This window comes from Hypanus sabinus, chromosome 9 (assembly GCF_030144855.1).
Source record: "Hypanus sabinus isolate sHypSab1 chromosome 9, sHypSab1.hap1, whole genome shotgun sequence".
Taxonomy (NCBI): domain Eukaryota; kingdom Metazoa; phylum Chordata; class Chondrichthyes; order Myliobatiformes; family Dasyatidae; genus Hypanus; species Hypanus sabinus.
Genome location: NC_082714.1, coordinates 51,308,643 through 51,321,047, shown reverse-complemented (window position 1 = coordinate 51,321,047; position 12,405 = coordinate 51,308,643). Strand labels below are relative to the sequence as shown.

Sequence of the window (12,405 nt, the reverse complement as noted above, 5' to 3'; positions counted from 1 at the left end):
TGACTAATGGGATTCTAGCTTGTAGATAACTCACAAGTATCTCCAATTCCATAAACATACCAAATTGAATTAGATTGCAGTGTGTAGCTGCAGCATTTGTACATTTATGTGAAGTGCAGATGTTGCTTTAAGGTTAATGGGATTGTTATTAAGCTTCAGGCAGTTGAATATTGACTACTGTAACCATAGAACATACGGTACAGGTCCTTCAGCCCACAATGTTGTGTTGACCCTTAACCTGGTCCGAGATCAATCCAACCTTTCCTTCCCACACAGCCCTCCAGTTTTCTTTCATCCATGTGCCTTTCCAAGAGTCTCTTAAATATCCATAAGACCATAAGACACAGAAGCAGAATTAGGCCATTTGGCCCATTGAGTCTGCTCCACCACTTCATCCTGGCTGATCCATTTTTCCTCTCAGCCCCAATCTCCTGCATTCCCCCACCCGCATCCCTTCGTGCCCTGACCAAACAAGAATTGATCAACCTCTGCCTTTAAATTACATAAAAACATGGCCTTCACAGTTGTCTCTGGCATCGAAATCCAAAGATTCACCACTCTCTGGCTAAAGAAATGACTCCTCATCTTTGTTCTAAAAGGATGCCCCTCCATTTTCAGGCTGCACTCTGGTCCTAGACTCTCCCACCATAGGAAACATCCTCTCCACATCCACTCTATCAAGGCCTTTCACCATTTGATAGGTTTCAATTAGGTAACTCTCATTTTTCTGAATTCTAGTGAATACAGGCCCCAGAACCATCAAACACTCCTCATATGACAAACTGTTATATCCTGGAATCATTTTTGTGAACCCTCTTTGACCCCTCTCCGGTTACAGCAATCCCTTCTAAAATAAGGGGCCCAAAACTGTTCATAATCCTCCAGTGAAGCCTCATCAGTACTTTATAAAGTCTCAACATTGCACCTTTGCTTTTATATTGTAATCCTCTCAAAATGAACGCTAACATTGCATTTGTCTTCCTCCCCACAGACACAGCCTGCAAATTAACCTTTCGGAATCCTGCACAAGGATTCCCATGTCCCTCTGTGCCTCAGTTTTTTTGGTATTTTTTTCTCCATTTAGAAATTTCATTTCTTCTACCAAAATGCATGACCATACACTTCATCTGCCTCTACCACCACCCCGGCAGTCCGTTCCATGTGCTCACCATTCTCAGTGTAAAAACATCCACCTGATAACCCCCCCCCCCAGTTGACTGATTTGTTCCCCTGGCACTCCAGGGTTGTGAGTCTGATACACTCACAGTTTAAACAAAGCCTCACATTGTACTTAAAAGTTGTCCAACTACAGCCGTGGGGTATGTAAGTTGCATTCTGTGCACAGTCATGTTGTGAGGACTTTTAACCAATCTACAATCACTCTATGAGTTATAAAAGGAATGTATTCCTGGAAAAAGTTTTGGAAAAAATTACAGTTAAATTGGAAAGGCCGGGAAAGCTGCTAGATGGGAATTTTGATCCACTGTTTCTCATGGGCTGAGAACGGTGTTCTGTTCATTATAGTGAAAAATAGACTTGTACATTGAAGCAACACACACAAAATGCTGGAGGAACTCAGCAGGCCTGGCAGCATCTATGGAACAAAGTATGGCTGACGTTTCGGGCCGAAACCCTTCAGCAGGGCCTGAAAGGCCAACTGTAATTTTATTCCATAGGTGCTGCAGCCTGGCCTGCTGAGTTCCTCCAGCATTTTGTTGCTTGGATTCCCAGCATCCGCAGATTTTCTCGTTTGTGACTTGTACATTGAAGGTACACATTCCGAAGAGTCCATGACATTGTAATGAAAATCCATAAATAGAATGTTGGTAAATTGATGAAGAATTACAGTATATCAACAGTTATTGGTAACATTATCTATTTTCTATTGAACAGAATTAAATATGTTCACTCAGAGGTTTTCAAAGTTACCATTTGAGTAACTCCACAGCACGGTATTACAATGGGCTGTGGTTTGCAGATAAATTGCTGCTGAAATACATCATGCTCCAATTGGTGAACAATCTATTGCCCTGCTAATGGTCATTTGGAACTCAAGACATTTATAATACAAGTGATTTTAAAACTGTTGTACTATTCCACAAGGCTGATTATGTATGTAAGTAATTTTTATCCTCTATAGATTGAGAAGGTAGTTATGCCGTCATTTTTGAGTTACTTGTTCGATAAATTCATCCTTGACCAACCTTTCATCTGGGTCACTTACTCAGGGTTGCTCCTGACTATGTTTGGCCTACAAGAATGATGGCAACCTCTCAACTATAACCCTGGGCTGGGGTTCCTGCACTTTAAAACAGATGCTTTATGGCAGATGGCAAGCAAAATGCAACCACAGAATGGAATAGTGAAATTTCACACTCTAGGCTATTGAGGAAGAATTTCTGGTTATGCCTAATGAGATTCCATTGGCCATTCTGGTCCAAGGAAGGCTGTGTAAATAAATTGTGAATCAAGGATGTTTGGGGTAGGTTCATTGAGTGGTTATTAGTGTCTGTGGGGTATATCCTCACTGATATTCATACCTAGTACCAGAGGATTGCCACATTCAAGGTTTCATGTTTCAGCAGGGTAATGGCATAAGCATAGAAGATTTGGTCAATGTATACTTTATGCCAGGAATAAAGGGTACAGTCATTTTGTTTGCAAGCTGGAGTAGGTTATGTCCGCATTCTGGTGAGCTGCCAATGAAAATGGCTTTAAGTACTGACTGCAGAATTCTACCATCATAGAGAAAAATATTGAGAAATTATGGCTTGTTCTAAGAATGTATGGCTTGCCATGAGAATTTGTCTCTGGTATGTCTGGTTGTGGTCGGCATGATCTGTAGATTTTATACACGCTAATGGGAATCAGCATGGTTTAACATCTCTCTGTCATCCCGTGCTGAGCTGAACTGTGAAGGTAACATTGAAAACACAATTGTTGAACAAAGGATCTAATTGTTTGGCTCCTCCTCTTGTACAGGACAATCCCTTCCTCACCAACGAAGGCTGTTTGAGTCACCGTTTGAGAACAAGATTGAGCCTTCTGCGGCCAAATTTGCAGGAGAAGAAAATGAGCTGGAGGGAATAATTTCTGGTGCAGAGACCTGAAAGATTATGCCAGGTAGAAGATCAGGTGAGGGTCGCAGATTTCCAGGGCAAGCAAAACCTTGTAACTGACAGTCAGGATCAAAAACAAATGGGGTAAATTTCATGTGGACCACGGAGTATCCAGCCAGAAAGTCAGAGAGTGTGAAACTGGTGATATGGTTCTGCAGAGACAGTCATTGGAGAACAGTAGATAACTTCACTTGAGATTGAGATACAAATTTGAGATACAAAGGCTAGTAGAAGCTATGGTAAAGATAAACCTTTAGTATTTTCAGTATCCCAAGCAAATGCACAAAAAGAACTAAACATACTAGCACTGTTCAGAAGGTTTCAGAGAATTACAAAACTTGTGATATACCTAGGTCTATGTACACCTCATCTCCGAGTTAAAATGCTAAGTTCTGGACACCGCTACATATGAATGAGCTTCCGTAATATTATTAAATACAAAAATTTTAAGTATGGCTATTCCTATGAATGAAAGAACTAGTTTTTCCTTTCTTCTCTATGAGTAATTGTTCTTTCATATCAGTCTTACCGGTTCTTAATTCCATTCATTACAGTGGGGAGTAATTAACATTGCTAGATATATTGCCAGTAAGCTAATTAATTATCAAATAGTCAATGAAGAAGAATAGCCATAAATAACACAAAGTTATTTGCTATTTCACCCCAAATCCCACAATTTCTTCCTAACTATTATCTAGTCATTCAATCTCTCACTCATAATGATACCTTCATAATTTGGAATAGATTCAGCCAGTCTGTAAACTCACTTGTGTCACTCTCTGGTCAGTTGGTGAATAACATAAACGTTGTTCTTAATAACAAAGTCCTGTAACCACCTCTATTCAGGATCAGAATCAGGTTGAGCAACACTGACATATGTTGTGAAATTAGATGTCCTCCAGCAACAGTACAGTGTGTGACATAAAAATTACCAGAAGTTACAAACATAACTAAATAATACAGAAGAGGAATAATGAGGCCGTGTTCATGGACCATTCTGAAACCTGATGGCAGAGGGGAAGAAGCTATTCCTAAAATATTGAGTATGATCTTCAGGATCCTGTAACTCCCAATGAAGTAAAGCCTTCTCGTGCCTTCTTCGTAATTACATCAATGTGCTGCGCCCAAGATAGATCCTTTGAGATGCTGGCAGCTAGGAATTTGAAGCTGCTTGTCCTTTCCGTTATGGACCCCTCAATAAGGACTGGTGTGTGTCCTCCTGACTTCCCCACCCACAATCAATTCCTTGGTCTTGCTAATGTTGAGTGTAAGGTTGTTGTTGCAACCCCACTCAACCAGGCAATCTCACTTCTGCAGCCTCCTTGTCACATAGTCCGTAGTCCACTATCTTCTCCTGCTAGATTCCACATTCTCCAGCCCTTTGTCGCTTCCACCTATTACCTCCCAGCTTCTGACATCATTCCCACTCTCCCCTTCTCCTATTTGCCTACCATCCCCCTTTCACCTGGATCCACCAGTCAGTCACCAGCTCTCGCTCCTCCTCGCCCGGCCACCTTTTAATACTGGCTGTCTCCTCTCTTTCTTTCCCGTCCTGACGAAGGTTCAATCTGAAAAGTCGACTGTTCATTTTCCTCCAGAGACGTTGCCTAACCAGCTGCATTCCTCCGGCATTTTCTGTCTTGCTCCAGATCCTGCAACCACTTCTGATCCCACATAAGCTGCCTTGAGGTAACACCGTTGTGGGGGAGAATAAAACAAGGTCCATGGAAAAGAACCATAGCCCTCTTTATTCACCAACAGTTGTTGAGAAATATACAATACCAATTCACTATTGGACACCTAATCATATTAGGATTAGCAATTTTAAAATAAGACTTCAGAGGAAGGTTTAATAAAAGTTTTTTATAAAGTGGTCTTTAACATTCTGCAGGCAAAGTCTCTTGGTATCACTTATTTTACAAAATTCCAGTTGCATATTTTAGCTTGATTTATCAAATTTCTAATGGTATGTGGCTGAATTCAATTTGTTGTTTCATAATAGATTAATTGTTTCTCATTTTAATACTTTATTTTCTAGCTGTTAGATTGTATGACATTAGTATTGGTTTTGCGGGGGCCGAGCAGGTGTTTTTTTCCTGTAGAAGGGCAGTTTACACATAAACAAAAGAAAATCTGCAGATGCTGGAAATTTGAGCAACACACACCAAATGCTGGAGGAACTCAGCAGGCCATGTCGACTGTACTCTTTTCCTAGATGCTACCTGGCCTGCTTGGTCCCTCTAGCATTTTGCGTGTGTTGCTCAGTTTAAATGTAGTTCTTATTTGATCTCCTCTGATCGTTATTGTTGTTGGGCCAGCCGGTGGTGTAGTGGCATCAGCTCTGGACTTTGAGGTGGATGGTTCAAGTCGATGCTGATTTGATGGCACTCAACAACCACATGATCACCTTTGACCCCCTAGAGGGTGAACCTTCGTCGGGCCCTAATTGTTGGGTGGGGTATTAAAAATCTGTGCTGACCAGCTGGCTGGACTGCTCAATAACCTCTCAATGCTGCAGTCAGAGGCTCCTGTCTGTCAAAAGGGCAGCAACCATTCCTGTGCCCAAGAAGAGCAGGCCAAGCTGCCTCAATGACTAAACACAAAGTACACTGTAGATGCTGTGGTCAAATCAACACGTACAAACAAGCTGGAGGAACTCAGCAGGTTGGGCAGCAGCCGTTGAAATGTGCAGTCAACGTTTCGGGCCGAGATCCTTCGTCAGGACTGAAGAAGGGGGGGAGAGGGTGTAAAACCAATCGGAGGAAAGAGCAAGGGGTGGGGGAGGGGATAGGCAGGAGAGGTGAAGAAGGAATCTAAGGGGAAAGCACTATGGGTAGTAGAAGGTGGCAGAGTCATGAGAGGTGATAGGCAGCTAGAAAAGGAGACAGAGTGAAGGTGGGATGGGGGAAGGGAGACGGAGGGAATTACCGGAAGTTGGAGAATTCGATGTTCATACCAAGGGGCTGGAGACTACCCAGACGGTATATGAGATGTTGTTCCTCCAGCCGAAGTTTGGCCTCATCATGGCAGTAGAGGAGGCCATGTATGGACGTATCCGAATGGGAATGTGAAGCAGAGTTGAAGTGGGTGACAACCGGGAGATCCTGTCTGTTGTGTCGGATGGAGCGAAGGTGCTTGACGAAGTGATCCCCCAATCTGCATTGGGTCTCGCCGATATAGAGGAGGCTGCACCAGGAGCACCGGATGCAATAGATTACCCCAACAGACTCACAAGTGAAGTGTTGTCTCACCTGGAAGGACTGTTTGGGACCCTGAATGGTGGTAAGAGAGGAGGTGTAGGGACTGGTGTAGCACTTGCGCTTGCAGGGATAAGTGCCAGGTGGGAGATCTGTGGGGAGGGACGAGTGGACCAGGCAGTCGCGGAGGGAATGATCCCTGAGAAAAGCAGAGGGGGTAGAGTGGGAAAGATGTGCTTAGTGGTGGGGTCCTGTTGAAGGTGGCGGAAGTTGTGGAGGGTAATATGCTGGATCCGGAGGCTGGTGGGGTGGTAGGTGAGGACAAAAGGAACACGGTCCCTGTTGTGGTGATGGGAGGATGGGGTGAGAGCCGAATTGCGGGAAATGGAGGAGATGCGGGTAAGAGCATCGTTGTTAATGGCAGAAGGGAAACCATGATTCTTAAAGAAAGAGGACATTTGGGATGTCCTGGAACGGAAAGCCTCATCCTGGGAGCAGATGCGGCGGAGACAGAGGAACTGGGAATAGGGAATAGCATTTTTACATTTGGCAGGGTGGGAAGAGGTATAATCAAGGTAGTTATGGGAGTCAGTGGGTTTATAGAAGAGGTCAGTGGACAGTCTATCTCCAGAGATGGAGACCGAGAGATCGAGAAAGGGGAGAGAGTTGTCTGAGATGGACCAAGTGAATTTAAGAGCTGGGTGAAAGTTAGAGGCAAAGTCAATGAAATTGACAAGCTCAGCATGGGTGCAGGAAGCAGCAACAATGTAGTCGTCAATGTAGCGAAGGAAAAGTTGGGGAGCAGTACCAGTATAGATTTGAAGCATAGATTGTTCCACATAATCCACAGAGAGGCAGGCATAGCTGAGGCCCATGCGAGTGCCCCATAGCTACACCCTTGGTCTGGAGAAAGTGGGAAGAGCCAAAAGAGAAGTTATTAAGTGTGAGTACCAGTTCCACCAACTAGAGGAGTGTGGTGGTGTTGGGGAACAGGTGAGGTCTATTGTCCAGAAAGTAGTGGAGGGCTTTGAGGCCTTCTGGATGGGGAATTGAAGTGTATAAGGATTGGACATCCATGGTGAAAATGAAGTGGTCGGAACTGGGGAACTGGAAGTTATTGAAGAGGTGGAGTGTATGGGATATATCCCGGATATAGGTAGGGAGCGACTGAACTATGGGTGACAAAATGGAGTCCAGTTAGGCAGATACGAGTTCGGTGGGGCAGGAGCAGGCCGAAACTATGGGCCTACCAAAACAGTCAGGCTTATGAATCTTGAGGAGGAGGTAAAAGCGAGTAGTGCGGGGTGTGGGAATTAAGAGTTTTTTGGCTGAGGATGGAAGATCTCCGGAGTTGATAAGGGCAGTGATGGTACGGGAGACAATGGTTTGATGTTTTTTGGTGGGGTCCTTATCCAGGGGTAAGTAAGAGGAGGTGTCAGAGAGCTGCTGTTTGGCCTCGGTGAGGAGAGGTCCGTCCGCCAGACTACAATGGCACCACCTTTGTCTGCGGGTTTGATGGTGAGGTTAGGATTAGTGCGGAGAGAGTGGAGGGCAGTACGTTCAGACAGAGTGAGGTTGGAACAGGAGAGAGGAGTGGTGAAGTTGAGACGGTTGATGTCTCGGTGACAGTTGGAGATGAAAAGATCAAGTGCAGGTTGAAGGCCCAGTGGGGGTGTCCAGGAGGAGGAGGAGGGTTGAAGATGGGAGAAGGGTTTATCAATAGGGGGAGAGGAATCCTTGTTAAAGTAGTAGGCTCGGAGATGTAGGCGATGGAAGAAGAGTTCAGCGTCATGCCGGGCATGGAACTCACTGAGGTGTGGATGGAGGGGGACAAAAGTGAGGCCTTTGCTAAGCACAGAACGCTCTGCCTCAGAGAAGGGAAGGTCAGAGGGGATGGTGAAGACATGGCAAGGGTTGGGGATGGGGTCAGAGGAGGGTAAAGAGTAGGAGGTCCCAGGAGGGAGAGGGGGTTTGGGATGTTCAGGGAGAGTGGGCTGAGGGGAGGATGAGGGATCAGAGGAATGGAGGGAAGGTGAGGGGTGGAGGGAGGGTTGGGAGTTGCGGGGAGGATAGGGGATAGTAGAGGAATAAGATGAGCGGTCGGACCCAGCGGCAGTAAGAGTGGTCCCAGTCTGGATGGGGTTAGGATCTTGGTCCGAGCTGGATCTAGAGCTGGGGGTGTCGGAGCCTGTGGCATGCAGGGTGCCAGAACTGAGGTCCGAGTCGGAAGCGAGTGAGTCCATGGCGCGCTGAGGGCTGATGCCCGTGTCCGGGAGGCCGTGGTTCCAGTGGGGGTTAGAGTCAGAGGCAGATGGGTCTTCCAACTGCCGAAGGTCTGAGAAGTCTCTTACCACCATTCAGGGCTTCCAGGTGAGGTAACACTTCACTTGTGAGTCTGTTGGGGTAATCTATTGCATCTGGTGTTCCTGGTGCGTCCTCTACATCGGTAAGACCCGACGCAGATTGGGGGACTGCTTCGTTGAGCACCTACACTCCGTCTGCCACTACAGACAGGATCTCCCGTTTGCCACCCACTTCAACTCTGCTTCACGTTCCCATTCGGATATGTCCATACATGGCCTCCTCTACTGCCATGATGAGGCCAAACTCAGGTTGGAGGAGCAACACCTCATATACCGTCTGGGTAGTCTCCAGCCCCTTGGTATGAACATCGAATTCTCCAACTTCCGGTAATTCCCTCCCTCTCCCTTCCACCATCCCAGTTTCACTCTGCCTCCTCTTCTAGCTGCCGATCACCTTTCTCATGATTCTGCCTTCTCCGGCCTATCCCCTCCCCCACCCCTTGATCTTTCCTCTGATTGGTTTTCCACCCTCCCCCCACCTTCTTTATGGGGCCCCTGCCCCCTCCTTTTTCAGTCCTGATGAAGGGTCTCGGACCAAAACGTTGACTGCTCATTTCAATGGATGCTGCATGACCTGCTGAGTTCATCCAGCTTGTTTGTACGTGTTGCCTCAATGATTGTTGCCTGGCAGCACTCTAATTTACTGTGATGAAATGCTTTGAGAGGTTGCTGATGGCAATCATTAGCTCCTCGCTGAGCAAGGACTTGGGCCCGTAGCTATTTGCCTACCGTTATAACAGGACAAGAGCAGATGCAATCTCAATGGCTCTCTTTCGGCTTTGGAGCTCCTGGACACCTGAAATACATGCATCAGGCTGCTGTTTGTCAATTACTGCTCAGCATTTTAACACCATGTTTGCTCAGAAATAATTATAAACTTCAAATCCTGGGCTTCCGTACCACCATCTGCAGCTAGATTCTTGGCTTCCTCATTGAGAGAGCACAGTGTGGATAGGTACGTAGTAAAATCTTCTCCTCACTGGCAATCAACACAGGCATGCCTCAAGGATGCTTGTTTAGCCCGCTGCTCTACTCTCTCAACATTGGCTGTATGGCTAGACACTGCTCGAACATCATCGATAAGTTCACTGATGACACCACTGTTGTTGGCAAAATCTCCGATGGCGACAAGGAGTGAGATAGGTCGGCTGGTTGAGTGACATCACAACTTGCACTCATTGTCAGCAAGATGAAGGACGTGATTGTGGATGTCAGGAAGGGGAAGTTGGGAGTCCTCACTGGGGGTTTGACAGTGGACAGGGCGAGCAGTTTCAAGTTCCCAAGCATCAATGTCTCAAGAGAATCTATCCTGGGCCAACACATCGATGAAATAACAAAGAAGGCATGTCAGTAGCTGTACTTCATGAGGAATTTTTTGGAGATTTGGTATGACACCAAAAACTCCTGCAAATTTCTCTAGATGTACTGCCTGGTATCGAAGATTCGGGATCAACAGAGGCTGCAGGCGGTTGTAGACTCAGGCAGATCTAGACTGGGCACAACCCTCCCCATCATCGAAGACATCTTCAAGGCTGTGCCTCCAGGAAAGTGACAAACATTATGAAGGACTCCTGCCATTTGGGACATGCCCCCTTCTCATTCCTACCACTGGGGAGGATTACAAGAGCCTGGAGATCCACAGTCAGCATTTTATTAACAGCTTCTCCCCTTTGCTATTAGATTTCTGAATGGTCATGAACCCATGAACACTCCCTTGTTATTCCTCTATTTGATTATTCGTTGTAATTTATAGTAATACTGCCACTAAACAACAAATGTCCGTGGCAGTAAACCTGATTCTGATTATGATATCCCAAATGTTTAAAAGAAGGAACATCGATTTCTGACTGGTACTCACACATAAAATTAGATAATTAGAATGAAACCTTCCTGTGAGACAGAATGTCAGATGACTGAACACAAATTTTTTGACCAGCATTGTTTTGGGGTGAACATTCTTGGTCAGATAACCAACAATCTTTACTCCTCCCCGTACTCTAATTTCAGGCTCTCCTGGATTTTCACTGCAGGAGACTTCAGGAGAACTCGAGCCACTCACCCGCCTCTTTGCATTGACGACCCAGCAGTGGAAACTGCAAGCAGTTATAAACTCCTGGGAGTGCACATCAACCTCTCCTGGTCCCAGAGCACATCCTACAAGAAAGCTCATCAACAAATCTACTTTCTGAGGAGGCTGAAGGGAGCTGGACTGTACACACCCATACTCACGATATTCTACCGATGCGCAGTGGAGAGCATCCCGACAAGCTGCATCACTGCGCGGTACGGAGACCACACTGCGGCGGACAGCAAAGCTGTACAATGGGTAGTCAAAACTGCCCAGCGCATCATCAGCACCAGTCTACCCACCACCAAGGACACATCCACAGAAGGGTACTGGAAAAGGGCCCACCTGGAAGAATCCCACCCACCCTGCTCATGGACTGTTTGTCCCACTCCTATCAGGGAGGAGGCTACCTAGCATCCACACTAGGACTACCAGACTCAAAATAAGTTACCTTACCCAAGCAGTAAGGCTGATCAACACCTTCAGCCACTAACTCCACAACTACTGTATCATTTCCTGTCACTCACCTTATGTACAGACTAGCATGGACATACAATGAATCCATGTAGGTATTTATATTTATTACATTTTTTAAATTATTATTGAGTTCTTTATCTTTTGTATATTTTTTTTGTGCTGCATCAGATCCGGAGTAACAATTATTTTGTTCTCGTTTAAACTTGTTCACAGGAAATGACATTAAATGATTTTGGATCTTGAATCTTAAAACTTGAGAAAGCTCACATTCACTGGAAGGAGAGAGGAAAATGAGGACAGGCAGACTCAGGGAGCCAGGAAATATCAAATACCACCAAAAAATACCTTCCCCTGTCCAACTCCCCTTTAGTTCACCAGACTTAGGGATGGAGATATCAGAGATAGTCATTCTGAAAAATTGGCCCAAGTTCAATGTCTATTTTGTTCAGGGAACTGTGAATGCACTCACTCGCCTACCTGTCGGAAAATTAGATCCAGTACTACAGGACTGTGGAAATTGTCATTTGGATAAAACACCTAGAATAAGAAAAGAGAGAGAAAATGAGTTAGGAGCTACATCACGGAAATATTAAACCCACATCTGAGTGTCTAATTGGAAATTCTCTTGACTGTTTTGTGGGATTTTCATTCATTACAGTAACCTTTTTTGAATAAAAGATCCCAAATTACATCAACAATTTTGTAACATACAGTATTCACCTCCATCATACTCCATCAGTATTCATGCTCAACATCAACGGTCTGAGAAATGAGCTATTACTACTCACAGAACAACCAGCTTTTACCAGCAGTGTGGTCCTTGCTTTTCAGAGTGGACACCCCATCCATGGAAGTGACCCTCTAGCACTTGGCATGCTCAGTGTAGGTGACCGCATCCCTGATCACATTCTCCAGGAAAATCTTCTCGTAGATCAGACTATTATCTCAGAGCTATGTTACTTAAAGGGCCAATTTTCCTTCTTTTAGTCCACTGGGTTCCTCGACTCCTGTAATTTGGCAGCCTATTTTTTTCTGTGGAAAGCCAAGGTTACACTCACTTATAGCTTTGTAAACCTGAGGCTGCTGCTGATTTCTGTCACCTCTCATAGCTTGCTGTTCTTTATTGCATTAGGAAGGTCACTCCATTCCCAAGTAGTGAAGACCAGTTACTTATAGCCTGG

The 12,405-nt window shown here is 45.3% G+C and overlaps 1 protein-coding gene across 1 annotated transcript in view; it reads right to left on the bottom strand.

Moving 5' to 3' along the window:
- myo15aa (myosin XVAa) overlaps window positions 1-12,405 on the bottom strand; it is a 285,041-nt gene that overhangs the window by 84,334 nt on the left and 188,302 nt on the right. The window contains exon 44 of the mRNA XM_059979671.1: window positions 11,702-11,761. Within this exon, the coding sequence (XP_059835654.1) occupies window positions 11,702-11,761 (60 nt within the window). The remainder of the gene's footprint in view (window positions 1-11,701; window positions 11,762-12,405) is intronic.